The 22,355-nt window shown below is 39.7% G+C and overlaps 1 protein-coding gene across 1 annotated transcript in view; it reads right to left on the reverse strand.

Moving 5' to 3' along the window:
• Nucleotides 1-3,727: 3,727 nt before the first annotated feature.
• Nucleotides 3,728-22,355, reverse strand: part of FMR1 (fragile X messenger ribonucleoprotein 1) — a 28,675-nt gene continuing 10,047 nt past the window's right edge. Inside the window, 14 exon segments of the mRNA XM_075835884.1 lie at nucleotides 3,728-3,907; nucleotides 7,637-7,719; nucleotides 8,201-8,377; nucleotides 8,674-8,869; nucleotides 11,570-11,656; nucleotides 12,826-12,935; nucleotides 13,951-14,029; nucleotides 14,186-14,356; nucleotides 14,506-14,622; nucleotides 16,109-16,202; nucleotides 16,689-16,837; nucleotides 16,983-17,054; nucleotides 22,012-22,044; nucleotides 22,165-22,258. Of these exon segments, the coding sequence (XP_075691999.1) occupies nucleotides 3,746-3,907; nucleotides 7,637-7,719; nucleotides 8,201-8,377; nucleotides 8,674-8,869; nucleotides 11,570-11,656; nucleotides 12,826-12,935; nucleotides 13,951-14,029; nucleotides 14,186-14,356; nucleotides 14,506-14,622; nucleotides 16,109-16,202; nucleotides 16,689-16,837; nucleotides 16,983-17,054; nucleotides 22,012-22,044; nucleotides 22,165-22,258 (1,624 nt within the window). The 3' untranslated portion in view covers nucleotides 3,728-3,745.

Genomic DNA, 22,355 nt, shown 5'->3' on the forward strand with positions numbered 1-22,355 from the left:
GCGGAACTGTGACATGAAACGGTCTTCCACAACCTCACCTTTGTAGCAGAGTTTGGCTGTTCCTCGACCAGGTTTTTTTTATTCCTACACAGCTGTTTGTTACAGTTTATGACTGTGTTACAACCTACATATTAAAATAATGATCATTATCACCTGTTTGGTATAACTGGTTAATCATACACCTGACTATAATCCTACAAAATCCATGACTTTGTGCAAGCGTACCAAGAAGAACTGAAGCTGTTTTGAAGGCAGAGGATGGTCACACCGAATATTGATTTGATTTAGATTTCTCTTCTGTTCATTTACTTTGCATTTTGTTAATTCATTAAAAAAATAATTAACACTTATTTTTGAAAGCATTCTTACTTTGCAGCATTTTTCCACAACTGCCTTAAACTTTTGTACAGTACTGTACACACACAGGAAAGAAGATGCTAAAAAGATGCAAATCTAAACTAAAACTAAAATGCAGTCGACCATATTCCCGTGGACATATCAATTTATGTCCCATAATGAAGCTTTGGACCGATTATTTTGTTTAAGGTATAAAAACGAGATACGAACAATAGAAATCTGTTGGGTCACTAGGAAAATGTACGGCCAATTGTTTTTTTTTAGTTTATTTTGAAAGTTAATAGCGATTGAGTAATCATAACATGTATGTTGTACTCTGATGAACTTTAAATAATAATTCAATGTGCAGCTCAGTAGAAGGGTGTACAAAACAATTTGCATTAGTTTCATTAATGGAAATCTTGGGTAATTTGAAACAATATTTATTGTTAACCAAGATTGTTAGGTCTATATTCTGCTAAGCTTTAGACACCAGTTCAGACTCCCACATGTGAGAAATTTCAGAAACTATCCCTTAGTCTGACAACTAAGACAACAAAAATGTACCGCACTATAGAACAACAGCACCAGGTTTATTAGGGAAAAATATATCATTTTCAATTAGAACACAAAGGCAAAATTTTCAAACATTGTCGTTGAATTGTTGAGTGTAAAGCCACGTAAAAGAGCGATTAGTTACATAAATATCGACTGCCATTAAAAATATACTACGGAGCAGACAATCTGCACTTGCCAAGCTCAGGTCTACAAAGCATTTTTCACAGTTTAGTTCTGAGTGAGACAGAAATGCTTCAGCACAAAACAGATCAGTATAACAGAAATCTCCAGAGTGAGGTGAATATGCATAAATTCATAGTAAGATGCAACACAACACTATTATCATTGTTTTGCATCATTAACTTTTTCAGTATTATACATCACCGGTACATCACTTACACACTGTTGGAGGCAGCCATTTTTTTGGCTACATGGTTTCTAAATTCAGTAGAACTAGAGGATGTATCTATTACATGAGCTACAGATGCCATCTCGTAAAAATCTATATAAAATTACACTGTGTAAGCAGTGCAGCTTCTTAATTAGGTAAAGGGTGTCTATTGTTATATTTTTAAATTTATTTATTATAAACCTAAAAAGGTCCAAAAGGTTGAGCGGATTAATTTCATATTACTCTATAGGATTCAGAGCTCTAAAGCCAGAAGAGGTTCCAAAAAGAAGGCAAAGTATAAAAGGAGAGACTTCTTACTCTAAGTGGATACAAAAGACATAAAAGTGTTAAAAAAAATAAAAAACACCTAAAAACCAGTAGGTGTGAATTCTTCCTAACAGAGCTCCAAATCCACTGCTTCACTTACACAGCCATATAGTTAAATGGTAAAGTTCGGTCTTCCTGCAGCTTCCACTAGGGTTAGCTCACTGAAGATAGATTTATACAGGTCCCATTGAACTCAATGATAACCCCTGTACAGAAGTTGGGTATCACGGAACTCTATGACAGATTGTGTAAGCTCCCCCTAGTGGCAGCTGCAGGCAGACAGAATTTTATTGTTTAAGACTGTGAAGGGAATCAGGCGATTTGGAGCTTTGTTACAGGAAAATGGAGCTTCAAATCCTAGAACGATAATATGAAATTCATCAGCACACTATTTTTAAACTATTTATAAAATGAACGATAAGTACACTTTGCGTGACAAATTGACTAATTGAGCAGCTCACACAATAGCGGCTTCCACCATGTACAGGCGACTTTAAAAAAGGAAACATGGGGCTTCAATTCTTTGATTCTAAACAGTCAACCCAATTCAGTTAGCAGAGGAAGATCAAACTTTATTGAAACTGCTTGCATACAAAATATATTGCACTATAACCAAACAAATGTCAACATAAAGTCCAATATATTGTAGCTATTATGTACAAAGTAGAATGCCTCGTGGGCATTTACAAGGTTAGGCTACCTTGGTTAATTATCTACAGTATTTTAAACCAAACCAGCGTAGAGATGATGTGTGCAATGTACCAATTCAATTCATTCATTTTCCAAATACTATACATTCCCAAAAAATAAATAACTAAAATTAGTGTTTGGCAAAACTTTTAAATCGTTCCTTTTTTTTTTTTTTAGATCTGTTAAATTAAGTGCAGCAAGTTGCCATTGTGTAGTTACTTGTATACAAGAAGAGTTGCAAGCCAAATGAAAATGTGTTCCAGCTGGAACATGGGAAAGCAGAGCTGATCTATAAATCTCAGCAGGTAAGGAGAAACTCTTATCCAGAACATGCTGTGAGTTCATAGGCAAAGAAATGTAGCATAGGAGGTTATTTGTATAGCGGAATTATTATTAGACCTCATTCTTGACAGATAGGGGTAGCCATCCAACGTCATGGGTGTAAGTTCTTCGGGTGTATACAAGCATCTACCATAACATGAAGGGGGAGGATAGTCTTAAAAAAAATGTATTGAAAGTCCAATGATATTAAACAGGATCTCCCTCATTCATCAGACAAAATCACCCGACACTCAACGCTCGGAAAATGAAAAATAAAATAAAAAATGGTCCCATTTATTCTGTCTATAAAGACACCGGGTCCCTGGCACGACTATTGATTGCCAATGTATCAGTGCAAAACCAAATTTCTACCGTTTCCAGCCCAGGCTTATGTCTACATATGTATGGAAAGCATGCACTCACCTTAAGAATTCTATTGGGTTTAAAGATTTGCTACATATATGTTACACTTACATTTTCCTCCCCTGATTCCTGCATTCAAACACTAGCTATACATGTTGAAATATAAAAAAGGCACAGATCATACAACTTTTTTCGTTTTTTTTTTAACCAAATGAGAAATGACATTACGTTGCACAATTATTAGGTCCCACTAAGATATTGTTCAATGAGTTGGAGGTGAACGAATGACGTAAGACATACTGCATATTAAGTGGAAACATGAGTCTGGCTGAATAGATGCGTTCAGTTTGAAGACTGAAGTATAGCAGGGCTTTTGTGGTCTACTGTTCTAATCAGCTGCCTGAAAATAGTGCAACTGAAAACAATTATACCAACACACAGCTTAGTATTTTTTCATTTATTTTCTCTTTTAAACAAAAAATACTTTTTTTTTTTAATTATTTTTTTTTAGTTTTTTAAGTCAAGTGCAATATGTACTTGAAAGCCTCAGAAGGTTTGATATTTAATGCAAATAGATTTCCAATGTCTGACCTTTGAAAACGGTTTATAGCCAATACTAACAAAATAAGGCTAACAGGAACGCTCTGCTTCATGCCCCGTGTCTTCTCGCCTATTAGTCTTTGGCCTAACAGGCTTCTATAACGTGAAATACGATGAATCTTAGAATTTGCTTAGAGTGTGAACAGGAGAAATGTAAAGTTACGGTACGCCATTAACCACCATCTGCTGCCCGTCCACCGCCTCAGGCTTTTCTTTCTTCTGAATACGGTCTTTGCCAGTGCGAAGTCGATTGCCCTCCATGGGCGTGTTCTGCAAGCTTTTAGCATGTACACTTCTCTCGTTATTGCAGTCAATTCGGATCTGAAACAAATAGTTGAATGAATGGGGTTATGCCTGGTAAGTAGGTGTATGGCTCTGACTGACAAACTGCAACATCAGTCTGATTTCCTGCAAGTTCTTTATTCAAGTTTCTGAAAATTTTACAGTCTCAAAGGACACTTTTGGTCTGCAGGAAACCACATTTTTTTTTTATAATATGGAAGAAACCACATAGGGCCATCTTCCTTTCTATTTGCTTCTTATTGAGATGGAATTCCTAAAACAACAATGAACAATTGGGATGGTTAAAGGGTTATTCTTATCACAGACAATTATGGAATATCTACAGGAAACAGCAGCTTCCATAACTAGCATGGAAAAGAATGGACAAGCCCTCGTATACGTGGCCACCTCTCCGCTTAGTCCCCGTCTGGAATCGGCGGCTTGATGTAGAGATTTATGGCATATTCGGAGGTGATGCCATAAATGTCCGAGATGGAAATAACCCCTTAACCCCTTTATGACCGAGCCTGAAAAGGCCTTAATGACCAGATAAATTTTTCGTTTTTTACCTCTCTGCATTTCAGTAGCCATAACTTTATTTTTTTCATTGAAGTGGCCGTGTGAGGCCTTGTTTTATGCGGGTGAAATCCCCCCCCCCAGTTTGGAGGTAGAAAAAAATGTATTTTTATGGTGTGTATATAGGAAAAAGCGATTATCGGCATCGCTTTTCTTGTTCATTAATTCTTCAGGTTATTACGGTCGTTTGGATACCTAATATGTGTAGGTTTTTTGTTTTTATTTAGTGTAGGGGCAATAAAATATATTTTTTCCAAAAATAATGACTTTTTTTTTTTGGTACTTTTTTTTAAATCCCATTAAGGGATAACTTTATTTTTTACTTGTAATGTATTAGCATACTCCTGTATGGGAATACATCATACTGTGTCACTATGACACCGGCTGCTGTTAGGGCAGCACATAGTGTGCCCTAACAGAAGGCAAACTGAACAGACAGCCGTGGGGTCCTTTCTAGGTCCCCTGGACTAACTGCAGAGGGATTCCTGCTCTTTGATCACGTCGCCGGGTTTCCAGTGACGCAATCAAAGAGGGGAGTTCCCTTTGATCTTGCCGCGGTCACGGACCACGGCGATCAAAGGGTTAAACACCTGGGGTCCGAATGTTTTCAGACCCCAGCTGTGTTCAGGAGGCTTCTCTACGATCAGGTGCTGTTAGTTACAGCTCCTGCTTAAGAGGATGAGCGCTCACAGGAGAGCTCATCAGCCTCTTCTACAGCGACGCCAAAAGAAGTAGTTGTAGACTAAGCACCTGCACTGCCTGCTGTCAAAAGATGGTGGGCGGTCGTTAAGGGGTTAAAGAGAACCTGTCACTAGATTTTCAGGCACTAAACTACCAGCATGTTGTTACACTTTTGGAAAATCGCGTCCTAAACAAGCCCCTCTCAAAAGTGTCCATTTTATCATTTTGTCTAGAAAGAAGTTATAATACTGCGTGCGCGGATAAGAGATAAGTCCTGAAACGAGTGACGGTGTACTGGCCTCAGCTTCATCTGTGCACCGAGCATGTGCAGAATGCCGTTTAAATCATCTCAAGATTCATCTCTCTTAATTTACATACAGGCCACGCTGTATTATAACTAAATGCTAAAACGGACAGTTTTGTGAGGGGCAGCTTTATGTCGCTATTCTTCAGCAATATATAGGACATGCTGGTGGTTTAGCGAACTAAAATCTAACGACAGGTTCCCTTTAAGTATGAATATCCACTGATCCGCTAAATACAATGTAGAGTAAAAGTCCTTTACACTAATCAGACGAACACTGAAAATTTTGTTATTCATTTTAGAATGTGAAAGGTAAAGTTGTGTTATTTATCCATACATTTATTATAAACCAAAAATATAACCAATGATCATGCACTGAAATAACATTTACTTGGATATTTGTCTCTATTAAATTAGGGGCTTAGGCCTTATTTACACGAACGTGTTTCACGTCCGTGATACGCGCGTGAAAATCACGCGCGTCGCACGAACCAATGTAAGTCAATGGGGCCGTTCAGACAGTGTGTGATTTTCACGCAGCGTGTGTCCGCTGCGTAAAACTTACGACATGTCCTATACTTGAGCGTGTTTTGCGCATCACGCACCCATTGAAGTCAATGGGTGCGTGAAAATCACAAGCAGCACACGGACGCACTTCCGTGTGCTGCACGTGATTCGCGCAACAGTAGATAAAGAAATGCAGGAAAAATAAAACCACCTCCTTCATTTCTTTTTCTAAACATCAAAACCGCGTGTCATAAGGATGCCATATACGTGAAAATCACGCAGCCACGCACCAAACACTTATGACACACGGAACTGCAACGCGCAAAAACACTGCGTTCGTGTGAATTTCGCCTTAGCCACAGGAATCACACGCGGTTTACCATTAATTGCAAGGCTGCACCTGTACTTGCCACTTGAAACCACAGCAAGTACAGGTGCAGCTAGCAATTAGTGGTTAACAGCGTGCAGTTACCACGGCTCAGCCATAAACGTGTAATAACTCCCTAACTGCAACAACAAAGAATCAGCAAGATTCGATTATTGATTAAAGGGTTTGTCTCATCGTAGACAACACCCTTAGGGCAAAGCCCCACGTGGCGGAATTGCTCTGGACATTCCGCAGCGGATCCGTTTCTCCATTGCCTTCCACTTCTTTTTAGTAGGCTTTGTTTCATTCCGCTGCGGAGCATAGGCTGCGGTGCGGAATTTGGTGTCCGCAGCATACAATGGATGTTGCGGACCTGTGGCGGACTGGTTGCGAACTCATTGCGGAAGTTCTCCATTGACTTCAATGGAGATTCTAAATTCCGCAATGAAGTCCGCAGATGTCATGCACATGTTATGTGTGCTGCGGATGCGTATTGATTTTTTAACATGACATTTCTTCATTCTGGCTGGATATTTCTAGGTCTACAGCCAGACTGAGGAAGTCAATGGGGCTCCCGTAATTACGGGTGACAACGTGTGTGCACCCGTAATTACGGGAGCGTTGCTAGGCGACGTCAGTAAATAGTCACTGTCCAGGGTGCTGAAAGAGTTAAGCGATCGGCAGTAACTGTTTCTGCACCCTGGACAGTGACTACCGATCACAATATACATCAACCTGTAAAAAAAATAGAAGTTCATACTTACCCAGAACTCCCTGCTTCTTCCTCCAGTCCGGCTTCCCAGGATGACGTTTCAGTCTAAGTGACGGCTGCAGCCAATCACAGGCTGCAGCGGTCACATGGACTGCCGCGTCATCCAGGGAGGTCAGGCTGGATGTCGAAAGAGGGACGCGTCGCCAAGACAACGGCCGGTAAGTATGAAATTAGTTTACTTTCACTAGGGAAAGTGCTGTCCCTTCTCTCTATCCTGCACTGATAGAGAGAAGGGAAGTACTTTCACCTCAATACGCAACGGCCAGTCCGCATCAATTTACTGCCCATTTTGGGCAGATCCGCCACAGAATCTGCAACGCAGATTCTGTGCAACATTGATGCGGACAGTTGTGGAAGAAAACCGCCACGTGGGGCCATGCCCTTAAAGTTGAAGAAGCTCATGAGACATGGCCAGCCAGATGTTTCTCCTATTTAAAATCAATTAACCAAAACGATAAATTTTAGAACAAAGAGAATCAAAAAAATCCAAATGTGAATCTGTGTTTGCACAATAATTTATTCAATAATGTATAATGGTTACATAATTACTGATTGACTTACCTGGAGAGAGCCATCTGCTGTCCTTGTTTTAGGCTCTCTCGAATTGCGCTGTCTGTTGTCCGTTCGAGACTGGTCATCATTTGCTAAAATAAACAGAATAAAATATGACACCATTTTAACACATGCTGTAATGTCCCACCGGGTATTCAAATAAAGGAATCCTCCATTTTTCATAAACAAAAGTGGTTGAGGAGTTCATGTAACGCAACTGATCCTTCTTTGTACCAGTCAGACTTCTGTAACTATAATTTTCCAAGCACAAGCCTAGATCGTAACTTCTGAAATCCTTAGAGAAGTGACACACATGTACAATAAGTCAAAAAGGCTCTGTTTACATCTCCGCTAGGGGCTACATTCAGCTGGAAAAATCTGAAGTATGTGCCTAAAACATGCCACATGTAGCCAAAAATAGTAGTCTGAGCCCATGTACTATCACCAAGCTTACATTTTGATATGTCAAAACACTTTCTTCCACTTCTGAATTGGTATAATTTTGGTATTTAGTTGGGGCGAAACTTTATTAATTCAAGACCAATTTAAAAAATAAATAAAAAATAAAATTACCTTTAAAACCCCCACGTCCCCTCAGTCCTTGACCTCGTGTTCCACCCCGCCTTCTTCCATCACCCCTCCGAATATAATTATCACGATCTTCCTCAGCGGGTGCTAAGGACCAATCACTGAGCTCATCTCGATGGTCAGACTCAGTCTCTGAAGCATTTGACGCCTCAGAATTTGTACCTGCAATAAAATGTTTGGCCAGATTATTTATTTCACCTTCAAAATTACGTAATGTCAAACCTTTTACTAATCATTAAATTTTACCTGGATTCCACATAAAAAAAAAACAACAAAGATTAACGGTTCCCAACAATTTTACCCCTATCTTACCTCCTCTAATTGTAAAGAACCTTACATTACTTTACTCTGTTTGCCCAAAGTGGATACCAGCCTGGGTGATTTTCTTCTTCTTAAAACAGGTCCTAAGTTTGGAAAACCAGAAGCACGGATGTTGAAGAACAGCAGCACTGACTTACCCGATGCATAACCAGTTCCCCTCCTATTACGTCCCCTGTTGTTATAAGGTCGACTTCCTCTTCCTATGCCACTGCAGTCTTCACTCAAATAACCCTTTTCTTTGTCAGGGCGATTTGGTGGAGGCCTCGAGCTGGCTCCAATTTGCCGAAGCTGTTCATCAATCTGCAACCGTTCAAGGCGGAGTTGGTCCACTTCCTAGTGAAATAAGGACATCCTTCTGACAAACCGGATACACTAATGTTCATAGATACAGTCATACATTTATTTCTGTTTAATAGTGGAAATATTGCTTTATTGGGGTATTGTATTCTCTGCAAATAAAGCTCATTCGCAGAACAACCAGAAGTGTGACAATATTTAAATATTTATACTCCTTGCTGACAAAATTTCTCCTTCAGGTCAGTAAATTGGAGCCTTTATCTGAGGATGAGACTCAGTCCTTGCCTGGAGATGGACATAAAGTTGCACGGCACAGCGATTAGAGCTCTCTCTTTTTTTTTTTAATGAGCCGAACACTAGTATGCCCGTCTCATGGCCAAAAGAGATTTCAAGCCAATTGACGAAAACAATGGGGTTCCAATTTAGTGACAGCAAGCAGATCTCTTGAAAATCGTGAGGAATTCATGCAAAAAGGACATTAGTCTAGAAAACGAAGGCCCTTTTTATTATGATATAAACTTTAACGTCGAAAGAAGAATATCCCTTTAAAACCAGAGTAATTTTTGCAGACACGTTAACTTTTGATAAAATTTGCATTAACCTTTTTACGTAAAGTGACAATATATTTAAAGGGGTTTTCCCACGAGGGACTTTTATGACATGTCCACAGGATATGTCATAAGAGTCAGATAGTTGCGGGTCCAACAAAACCCCGTTCTAGCTTTGTCTGCTATCGCTGACTCCCGGCCACTTGCTGACTTTATGGTCGGGAGTTACGAAAACAGTATAGCCCGCTGAGCTACGTTGTTTCCATAACTCCCATAGTAGTGAATAGCAGTTACGGAAGTAGCATAGCAAGCGAGCTACACCGTTTCCATAACTACCATTCAGTTTTATGCGGCTTCCGAAAACAGCGTAACTCAGCGAGCTACGCTGTTTTCTTAACTCCCGACCATAAAGTCAGCAAGTGGCCGGGAGTCAGCGATAGAAGATAAAGCTAGAACAGGGTTTAGGGGGCCCCGTTCTAGAGATGGGTGCAGGTCCCAGAGGTGGGACCCGCATCTATCTGACATTTATGACATATCCTGTGGATATGTGTATAAATGTTCCTTGTGGGAAAACCCTTTAATCACAGGCGGGTGCTTGATCCCACACAGCGACGGATATATCTGTCACTCCGATCTCATGAGCCTAATAGGTTTCCTGTCCGTATTAATATTAATTATTAGAGGGTGTAAAAAAAAACCACTTTTTTCCCCCATGAAAAGTGCTTTTACTGTGCAGAATTAATAAGACATCATTGGATCTGGCAGGGCCTTATAGGCTTCTGTAAGATGGGAGACTTGGAGACAACTGTTAGGCCGCTGGCTGCCAAATTAACCCATTGGCACTGTGCAATCGCATCTAAGAGGTTAAACATTCGAGATCAGTTATCTCTGATGCCGGCAATTAGAGTGCGGGGTGTCGGCTGTATAATACAGGGAGCCCCCGCAAGCCCATGCCATCACAGTACCACAACAGTAAGTTGATACGCAGGAACTGCAGTTTCCGCGATGTACCATCACAGGGCTGGGCGGGAAGGGGTTAACGAGGAATTTGCATACACAGCAGCCACTCATCAATCACTCAATCACCAGTCATCAATTACTGCTGAGAGGGGCGGGAGGAGGCAACTCACGAATACAGCTAACTATTTGCCAAACTGCACAATATTTTTGTTTGTATTTTAGGCCAATAGGATAGCAGACCTGTCCTCACACTAGGCTGCTGGTGTTTGTAAATTCTAATTTTAATAAGTAAAGACCAACTTTAGGCTGGATTTACACGACCGTGTGCGTTTTGCGCGCGCAAAAAAACGTGGCGTTTTGCGCGCGCAAAAGGTACTTAACAGCTCCGTGTGTCATCACCATATGATGCGTGGCTGCGTGATTTTCGCGCAGCCGCCATCATTATGACACTCTGTTTGTAAACAGAAAAGCACGTGGTGCTTTTCGGTTTTCATTCATACTTTTTACTGCTCTTGCGCGAATCACGCGCGTCACGCGGAAGTGCTTCAATGGGTGCGTGATGCGCGAGAAACGCACAAATATAGGACATGTCGTGAGTTTTACGCAGCGGACACACGCTGCGTAAAAATCACTGACTGTCTGCACGGCCCCATAGACTAATATAGGTCTGTGTGAGGCGCGTGAAAACCACGCGCATTGCACGGACGTATATCACGTTCGTCTAAATAAGCCCTTACTCTCACTGTTTTAGACATTATTTTACCCTCTAGACCACAGGGGAAATCACATGCTACATTTCTGTCTATGACACATCACAGAAACCCAAAGTAACTCAATTGTTCATTTTGGTGGAGAATCCTTCTCACAGAGTTATGTTCTTTTTATCTCTAAATCTTCTTTGCTTTACCTTAAATTTATAGAAAAATCAGCATTATCCTCATATACCTGCCTAAACATGTACTCAAATATAAAGCGAGTCTAATGCCAGGTGATTATTTAAAGCTGGTCCTGAAAATATTCTCAGAATATATTGTGTATGGCTTGCCTAAGGGCTTATAGGTTGAGATAACCGCTTAGAATTTTGACAAACTGAGTAAAAAGCTGAAAATAAGAGATGTGTAAAAGAACCGTAATAATAAAAAAAAGCAAATTCACATTAGAACTGGTAGTTTAGAGTTAATGTGCATTACAATGCAATGGGGTTAAACCTTAAACAGTAAAAAGTTACCTTTAAATAGTTAAGGTGGTAGTCCAGCAGAACGGTGGCATTGGTGATACTGTCCTTAGTGCCAACAAATACAAAGGGGACCATTCCCTAGAAGCAAATGATCACAATTTCAATATTTGCATGCTGCAGACACATTACAGGTTGTGTTACATTGTTTGAAGGTCTTCCTCAGTTACGCAAAAACTGAAGCCTATTTTAAGATAAGACTCTTGCTAATGAACCATGTTCTCTAAATATAGAACAAAGATTCAGTAACCCTGTGTCATTTGTAAACAATACGGCAACCGGTGAATCTTGTCCATGTGATTTAATCAGGGAGTGGTCACATGATTATATAATAAGACCTAAAGGTCCTTTTACACCGACCAATATTAATCGTAAAAATTAGCGTTGATCAGCGAGACCGCTCGTTGATCGGCGCTGGTTTGCGCCTTCCACAAGGAGCTATGTATGGGGACGAGTGGTCGCTACTGCGATCGCTCGTCCTCATGCATTTCCATCATGTCAGCAGCGCGTCTCCCTGTTTACACTCGTAGATGTGCTGCCGACAACCATAATATTTTGAGCTGCATAAACTATATAAATCAGCCGATGAACAAGCGTTTGCTCGTTCATCGGCTGATCGTTGCCGTTTACACAGGACAATGATTGGGAACGAGCGTTCATATGAACCCTCGTTTGCCTGATTATTGACCCGTGTAAAAGGCCCTTTAGGCTCTGCACAAATTACTATAAGGCTATGTTCACACGGAGTATTTTGGGGGAGGAATATCTGCCTCAAAATTCCGTTTGGAACTTTGAGGCAGATATTCCTCTCCCTGCACGCAGATTTTCGCGGCAATTATCGCGCCGTTTTTCGCCCGCGGCCATTGAGCGCCGCGGGCATAAAACAGCGAGAAATACGCTTTCTCCTGCCTCCCATTGAAGTCAATGGGAGGTCAGAGGCGGAAGCGCCCGAAGATAGGGCATGTCGCTTCTTTTTCACGCGAGGCAGTTTTACTGCTCGCGGGAAAAAGACGCCGACGCCTCCCATTGAAATCAATGGGAGGCGTTCTCGGGCCGTTTCTGCCGAGTTTTGCGACGCGGTTTCCGCGTCAAAAAACTCGGCAAAATACCCCGTGTGAACATAGCCGAACAGTCTCAAGTACATACACATGCAGAGTCATATCAAATAATCAGAACAAATGGATCAAATTCCAAATAAATCTGCAATGACGATAACTGAAAGCAAAGATTAAATAAAAGCAAACATTTACCTCCTCTTGGGAAATATTTTTATCATTTTCGGCTTCAATCCGGACTCTAACCACCCCTGATTTATCCACAATTTCCTGAATGAGTTTTCCATTCTTCCCAATGACTTTTCCTGTAATAAAATAAACAATACATGACTTGTATTAGTAATAAAAATACTGTAGTGAAATGTAATTTTTTTGCTTTCTAACACAGCAAAAGGAAAGTTTAGGTAAGTTGGTCTAACAACCAAGAAAGAATACTCTGTTTCACTGTTTTTATAACTTTATTACATTTCTAAAAGGTGTGCTAGGGTAAAGGTGGAGGAATATCAATAACCATGCCGGTTCACATAGGTAGTTGCATTGAATAAAAATCAAGCAACATCTCATAAAGCATGTAGAGGCCGCGATCGCGGATTTGTACATGTGGCTTATAATGCAGCCATTTTCCCACATTGAATATAATGGCAAAGCTACAATGGCAAGAAACTTTCAAAGAGTGTCAGCAATTCCTGTGTGTTTTTAATGCAAAATAAGAGTGGAAGTTGAAAAGAAAAACGGCAAGGTCTAATACATTGGGGGGTTTTTTTAATCCCAAAAATATATTGAAATTTAAAATCTAAAAACTGCATTTTTAGTCAACTAAGAAATGCCCACTGTAAGCAGTCAAACCACATTTACACGGGCATCATGGCTTTTGTTTAGAACTGCTTATATTGACTTATGATGGGCTCCATCGGAAATTCATTGTGTTGACCGGAAGAATATCGCTGCATGCTGAGTGATTCTAGCTGTCAAAAGTGACGAACATCACCAACACAGATGTGAACAGAGCCTTACAAATGATTTGTTTTCTATTGAAGTAACAGTATTTTATATACAGTATCCATACTGCCGACTGCCACCATGTGGTCAAAACATGATCTGGATGAGTAATACAAATGACACTGGGCCATGTGCTGGAAATAATGCATGTCATTGTTATATAATGACAGCGACTATGTCACAGCACTGTACACACCACTGTTCGTTCATTACGGTTACTACTGCGGCACTTGTTGAGAGCGTTTTCTATAATAAAATACTATAAACAGTTTACGTCTGATAAAACCTCTTTAATGTGGCAGGATAAACAAAATGACATACCTACTAAATTTCGAGGAACTTGGATTACATCTTCAGCAAATTCTAGGTATGTCCTGGCTTTCTTTACAGCGTCTTGGTCCTAAACAAGTGAAATCGATTGGAAATCCGCGTTATGTGAAGTCAAAAGAAGTTATAAAGTGTATTTAGCTCATTGCTGCTCCAGCGATGAGTGCGATTACAGATCTGGTGTCCAACTTAAGTGTAGAGCTAGGAGATTCAGTGGTTTAACCCTTACCTCACCATAAATATGAAATGTACATGTGTCTTCATCCAAATCAATTGCAGTCACCCCTGGTACTTTCCTAGCTTGCTGTATATTTGCGCCATGAGTGCCGATGGCTAAACCCATCAGATCTTCTCGTACAACAAATTGCTCATGAAATCTGGATGCTAGCTGCCGTGAGCTCTGCAAAAAAACAGATATTATATGCATCCTCGGATGTACAATATACAAGGTTATTAAGGCGATGAATCCTGTTACTCAAACACCTTACGATGCCACAGACTTGCCGGCAATAATGGCTGCACTGTAAAATGACATTAAAATCGACATACTTCAAGTTGCTTGCTGGCTTCTTCGTTCCTCAACATTAAAGACAATTTTGTCCGGAGGCTTCGGAAATGCATGTCACTCAACATATTCGCCCTTTTAATTGTAACTTCATTGACCGACTGTAAAGAGATGAAGTAAAGATTATACAAAACAAAGTGACATACGTGTCTCTAAGATTCTCCTCACTATAACAATGGGTTATCGGCTATAGGGGCTTTCTTTTTTAAGGATTTAAAAAAAAAAACACATTGCTGCGGTCTTCCAAAAACAGCATTACACTTGTCCACAAGTTGTGTGTGGTAATGCAGCTCAGCCTCATTCACTTCAATTGTGGCATTGTTTTTGAAAGAAAATAGCAACATTTTTTCTAATCCTGGACAACTCCATTAACCCCTTAGCGACTGCCCACCGTCTTTTGACGACAGGCGGTGCAGGTGCTTAGTCTACAGCGACATCTTTTGGCGTCGCTGTAGAAGAGGCTGATGAGCGCTCCTGTGAACGCTCATCCTCTAGGTTTCTACACGACCATAATAACCTGAAGAATCTAATAATAATCTAAATTATTTAGCGTGGAACGTGAACGGGATAAAAAATAAACAAGAAAAACGATGCAGAGAATCGCTTTTTTCTATATTCACGCTGTAAAAATAATTTTTCTACACCCCAACTGCGAAAAAAAATAATACAACTTCTCCCACATAAAACAAGGCCTCATGGCCACGTCAATGAAAACTTTTTTATTTTATGACTGCTGAAAGGCAAAAAGGTAAAAAACAGAAACATTTAGCGGGTGATGAGGTCTTTTTAGGCCCGGTCATTAAGGCTATGCATACTTTTGCAACCATTATATATATATATATATATATATATATATATCTCATATGTGTCTCCATGGTAACAGAAAAACAAACCCTGTGTAGTCAGATCCTGCAGACATACTCCCTTCCATCTATCGCCTGCTTTTTGATAAAGTACATTTGGTAGGTCACCAAGACAAAGGGGACAACGGTTTTAGACTACACAGGGTTTGTTTGTTGTCAACTGTGGTTACCATGGAGACACATAAGAGCTGTAGACAACGATAGGAAATTCTTCTGAAGTCAATTTTTAAAGTTTCTTCTTTTCATATTTTAGATTAATTGGAGAAATAATAAAAATATTAATAATAATAATAAAGAAAAAATGGTTGTCAACAATGACATACCCTTAACTGGGCATATGTAGAACTTTCATCTATTAATAACCATTGGAGCAGTCTTAAAATAAAAAAAAAATTAATCTAATATACGTTGAAAATGTTTTTTTTTATAATTGTGGTCAATTTGACCCCAGTGTTATACATAGACTTACACTCTCGATAATTCAATAATTTGAAATACAGGGAATAAAGCATTGCAAAAAGCACAAAAAGCGTAACCATACTAAAAAGGAGAGTACAGTTACTCTTACATTCGATTAGTTAATCACCGAGTAGTGGATAAATACACGTCCACGGTGTCAAAAACAATTCACTGAAAGGAAGTGGGGTGGATATTAGTACTTATATCCATTCTACTTCCTGTCAGTGACTTACATCCTATTAGGAAGGATAACTGCAATACCTACCAAGATGACAAGCTGGGCATTTTCTGAATCATAGGTTACTGAAAACGCTCCAACCGCTTTTTTGAAATCTTTGTGAGCAGATTCCTTTGCACACCTAAAATCAGGAAAAAAACATGTAAATATGCCAATATAATAACATTATAATCTCCAGATATTCGAAATTGTGTCAGCTGAACAATTTCCATGACTGTCAGCCTTAGGCTCTGTTCACATTGGAACCGTTTTACAGGACATTTGATGGATAGGTTATGATCCATTGCTTTTTTTTTTTACTTATTGACTTATAATGGGCCCATCAGGTTTTAGTTGTTTTGTTACAAAATCAAAGGGTTGGAAAAACATTTTAAAAAGTACAATAAATAAATTATATAGAATATTGTACATTTTGTTACTGGTTACTTATTCTCATTAGATTACCTTTTATTAATACTTTCTATATGGAATGAAATGTAAAGAATGCACAAAATGGAACAAAGGGTAATGAAAAAAAATAAAAATCCAACCTTTATTTTATTCAGACAATTAATGAATATCTGTAAGATAAATAAGATTGAATAATTCTGTGGTTTGAGTAACTTACATTTGCCGCAAATCTTCAGGGACGTCCAGCTTCACTTTGTGGAAGGTGTTTTTTGTTGCTGGCTTGTTTGGGTTTACAGATCGCAGCCTTTCTAAGGTGACAATCTCATTATAGGTGGCGTCACAAGCCGCATATTCTATTACGTAAAACTAGGCAAGAAGAAAAACATAAAACATAAGATGTTTGGCGTTACCATCACCTTTCCATAATTTTCTGGCTAGTAGAGAAAAGCGCCTCTTTTTAAATTACAAACGATACAATATCGTACAAAAAAAATATTAGACATATTCCTACCTCACCCTTTATCATTCTAACTTTAGCAAGCCACCAGCAGCATGGCTCTTTTTCATTTGCTCTGGAATAAACCTGGAAAACATATTAAAAAAGCATTAAAGCGTACCTGAGTTTTCATCAAAAAGTTCAAAATCGTCATGCTCTTTATTTCCAATGATGTTATGACGTTCCGCCCACTTTTTCAGAATTTTTTTTCACCTCTTATACCCCCAGTTTCAGCTGCTCCACTGTTCTCTTCATAGTGGGCGTGTCACAAATATGCAAATCTGCCAGTATAATACAGGGGGGCGGGACTTCCTGCCCACACCTCCAAGCCATGAATCTCTCAATCTTGAACCGCCAGTGCATAGCTCCTGGGAGACATGTAAGTTCTCTTCTTAGTACTGCTCTCTCATATAATCATTGCAGGAGCTGCTCGTGTCTCTCGGTCTGCTTTGTTATAGCTATTTTGTGTTTCATCAAGCCAGCGTTCTTGTTTCCTAATCTATTTCATAAGGTCCTTTTACAGTGGGCGATTATCGGGCAGGCAAGCCTTGATAGGAAGCTCGTTCCTGATAATTGTCCTGTGTAAACAGGGCAGCGATCAGCAGATGAACGAGCAAACGCTCGATCATCTACTGATCGTATCGTTTTAAAAAAGTGAAACATTATATTATCGTTGTCAGCAGCACATCTCCCTGTGTAAACAGGGAGACGCGCTGCTGATATGATAATAATGTACGAGGACGAGCGATCGGAGTAACGACTGCTCGTCCCCATCCATAGCTTTGTGTGACAAGAGTAAACGAGCGCCGATCAACGATGTCTCGTTGATCGGCGCTCGCTGCACCGGCCGAATATCGGCAGGTGTAAAAGGCCCTATACATACCTTCCTTTTTCTCTCCAGTGTATTGTTCTTATAATTTGCTTTAAAACGATCTTTTTATTGCCTTCGAGGTCCCTGGATTTCTCTGACTCCACGCGCACTTTACCCTATGCTGTCTAATGTTTGCTGCAAGCATCTGTCAATAAGAATTACAAAGCTGCATGTAAGTAAGCACGAATGCAGAGTTTTCACATCACCGTCAAGATGCCTTTTAGGCTGTAAGTCGCAGCAAAACCGGAGGATTTCACCATTGGACGTGGATTTTGCCACAGATTTCAGGCCATATCCACAGGGTCTGCACATGGCCTAAGAATCCTTTAAAGGTGCAATTTTTTTTAATTAGGGGCTAGAAATGAAATAAACAAAAAAGCAACACATGTAAATAACCACCGGGAGAGCGACAGCCCTGGATCGCCGGAGGCAAGTATTGATTTTTTGTTTTATTTATTTAATTTCCAGCCGCTAATAAAAAAAAAAAAAGAAATTCACATCCCGGATAACCCCATTAAGGCCTTCTTCATACAAGGCAGATTTGATGGGCTGCTGCATGTACTTTCTTAAGCCGGGGATATATCCTAAACCAAAAATAAATCTGAAGGAAAGACTTACACTTTTCTTTTTTGAATCCATCCCCGTTTTTTGTTTTTTTTAAAACCCAAAACAAAACACCTACGACATGCAATGCCAAAAACAGTAGTAAAGAAATACACACCAAAACGGGAAGGAACAGATATAAGAATGAAACACCTGCTATATTAGCTAGAACTAATTTCTAGGATAGAAGAGTGATTTTGACGGATTCTGTATTGTATCAGGTTGGCTTGGAGTTTTCAGATATGCATATGCAAGCGTATGTGTCTTATTTCCACACCAGTATAAAAAATATAAACTCCTTCTTAGATTTCAAACTCGAATTTCTACATTGAAAACTTAGATGAACATACGGCACATATAAACCAGCTTATCATGTGTCAATTGTGGTCAGGCTCCATAATACACTAAGTGGCGTGCAAATAGTTTCATATGTAAGGTATAAAGAACGAGTCGTTCCATGCCAAAGGAGCTCTAAACTAGTTGTATACATAGTAAAGTGCTATATGTGCTCAAACGTTGCCATTAACGCTATGTCAAATTGTATCTTCCGAGTCAGGACCTCAACTTTGACAGGGGACATTGCAAAGTTTGAGCGCGAATCAGAAAAGTTTTAAGTTAAAAACAGATGTCCCACCAACTTGAAATGCTTCCTAACTACATTAATAAGGCACTGTGCACACTAGCGGTCTGACTTCCATTTATAAACGGAGCCATTAAAACCAAGACAGGCCCGTTTTCTAACAGATGCCAATGGACCACATTGATTTATAATGGGGTCCGTCAGGTTTTCACTCTAGGTCACGGTATTTTTGACCGCAAGAATAATACTACAGACTATGCGATTTGTGTTGCCAAAAACACAGAAACCCTTGACCGAAAGGGAATAAAACCAAAGCCCAAGCTGGCCGTAGACTGCTAGCACCCCTGACACCCCTCATGAACAGGCACATGTAAGCTCAGTGTAACGTGTAGGTCATCTTAACACTAGACGCCATAAACGCATTCACTTAACAAGTTCCATGTGGCCTCTGCAGAAAACAAAAAGGCTGACATCACACATCTCGGTCATTTGCTGCAATTTTCGCAAAATGGTGCAGTTTCGTAAAAATCGTGGCCAAAAATGTGTTTTTACTGTGCCGTGCGAACCCAGGCAAACTCTATTGTCCTTAAAAGGTTCTATCGGGCTAATAAAAAGTGTCAGTGTTGCCATAGCAACCAATACGATTCTAACTATTTTTTCACAGCAGATCTGAAAACAAATGCAGAGATACGATTAATTGCTATGAGCAACACTAACAGTCCGTAAGAAACCCCTCTCAGCAACCAAGTTCCTTTTCCGAGCGGATGAAAGTTTTAGTGTAACCAGTATACTCACAAATCACTATGTGCGAACAATATCACACTACAACATCAATAAAATGAAGCACACAACAGCCCGCAGCCCAACTACACGTATCACATGTACAAAAGATGCAAAAAGAAACCTGCGCGTATAAACAGCATCAAGACCAGAACTACACGTCTCATTTACCAAAACTGCCTGGAACAGAAAAACTGCCTTGTTGTCCATAGCAACCAATCACAGTGTAGCTTCCATTTCCCCCCAGTGCAGTTTCAAAATGAAAGATAATCTCGGATTGGTTGCCATGGGCAAGTCTGATAAATAAGGCCTAGTTACCGCTAATTGGCGCTTTCATTTTATTGTACACATATTTCAAGTGAAGGTTTTTCTTTGGTGAATCTTCACTTCTTCATATTAGGGAATTCCAATTCCAACAGTCCACGCCAGCCTCCCTGGTCTCTTTAGACCACTCTCACACTTGGATGTTTTGGTCAGTATTTTGCTTCAGTATTTAGAAGCCAAAGCAGGAGCGCGTCCAAAAGATGGAAGAGGTGTAAATCTTTCTTATTCTCCGTTTATGGTACACTTACCTGATGGAAAATACTGACCAAAATACTGCCATGTGAAAGTGGCCTTACTGGAAGAATATAGGGGACAAGAAACCGTGTCTATATATTGAGGACGGTGACAGGAAGAGCTGCCACAGGGAAGTTTATTTTGTTACGCCTGCTTTTCTATATAAAGTAAAACATTTAAAAAGGGAGAAATTAAGCTAATAGTTTTATACTAGGGTACAATTGTAAATGCAACATAGAAACAAAGAATTACCAAATATAAACCTCCAATTTAAAGGGTAAACTAGAAACCTAACAAAAACCTATTTTTTTTCCCCATAGACCTCTATTGATATTTTTTTTTTTTTTTGCCTCTTCAAAAAACCGCACGTCTTAGTTGGAGTTTTCCACATTGCAAATTTTGTGATTAATGTGCATTGTATTTCTTTTTATGGAGTTTTTGGTGGGGTTTTTTTTTTTCAGAAAAAAATCTATTTATTGCAAAAGGGAATCTTTGCCTCACAGGATGTTTGAATCACAAAATTTGCAATGTGGAAAACTCCAACTAAGACAAAAAAACGCAGGCAGTAAAACACTATGTTGAAAAACACACCACAAAAAAACGCATGTACAATTTACCTAAAAACGTGAAGTGTTTTTCTATGCCTTTTTTTGGCTCTAAAAAAAACCGCTGCACACCAAAAGCGTGTGTAAAAAAGGTTTAAACCTTGTTGATGTCAAGCATTATATACGCCGATCAAACAGATAAAGATATCACAGTAACAATGCTTTTCCAACACTTGTAAGGAGACAAACTTATCACCGAAGCCGATTGTATTGATTTGGGGTTTCCCGCGATGAAGCGAATGGTGAAGCGAAAGCATTTGTGTTCCAAAACCCGAAAAAAAGAGGATAAAAAATCATTTCAAACTAAATAACAGTCAGGTTAAATTGGAAATATTTTACATCGAGCCAGAATGTCACATTTTTATTAGAATATTATTTTGCATGCCATTTTCGGTCATTCATCCACATTGATAAAATAGTTTGATACTCTAATAGACGTTACAGCCTGATCCTGCTACACATCACAAAGGAATTACATAAATAATACCCTAAGGGCTCATTCACACGAGCGTGAACATGGCACAATGCCCCATTGAAATCAATGGGGCTATTCACACATGCGTAGGTTTTCACGCAGCGAGTGTCGTTGCGTAAAACTCACTGCATGTCCTATATTGGTGCATTTTCACACACCTAGCCGCCCATTGAAGTCAATAGGTGCGTGAAAACCACGGACACCACACGGATGCACATCCGTGTGCTGTCCATGTTTTACGCATCAATTACATGGAAAAAAAAAGTGCTTGCGAGTACTTGAAAATCGCATGCATTTCGCAAAGCACACTGATGCATAACGCAACACACATGGACAGATTTACACGTGTAAAATCTGTCACGCTCGTGTGAATGTAGCTTAAGTGCCTTGTCCCTGTACGTTAAGTCCGCTGACCTATGAAAAGTGATGTTGTTTCCTCAGCCCAGATGGCAAAATTCACAACAAGGCGTACACACAGCAAAAACACAACATAGATGTGCAATACCGAGGACATTGTTTATCTGCGGAAGAAGAATATGCGGTTAAGTAAACTGGCATTCCTCGCAACCTACCATGAAATCATCTTCGCCTTTCACCCTCAAAAACTAAAGAATAAATGGAAAAAAGAACAGTTTATTATTAGAATGATATATCAGAAGAACACAGGGATGGGGGCGATAAGAACGCTACGCACATCCAACTACTACAACGGAGGTTCTACTCACCTCAACTTCATCACTTTCATTAATGTCCTTATTGTAACCTGAAGGCGGCGGGAACCTTACATCATGGAAAGGGATCTGTCGCTCCGGTTGCCAGCTGCAAATAAAAGTCCATCACAATTGTCCTTTGTAACACAATATATGCAAGACAAGGGTCCTTTACCGCAAACAATATATAATATAGAACAAACAGC

Source organism: Rhinoderma darwinii, chromosome 8 (genome assembly GCF_050947455.1).
Source record: "Rhinoderma darwinii isolate aRhiDar2 chromosome 8, aRhiDar2.hap1, whole genome shotgun sequence".
Taxonomy (NCBI): Eukaryota; Metazoa; Chordata; class Amphibia; order Anura; family Rhinodermatidae; genus Rhinoderma; species Rhinoderma darwinii.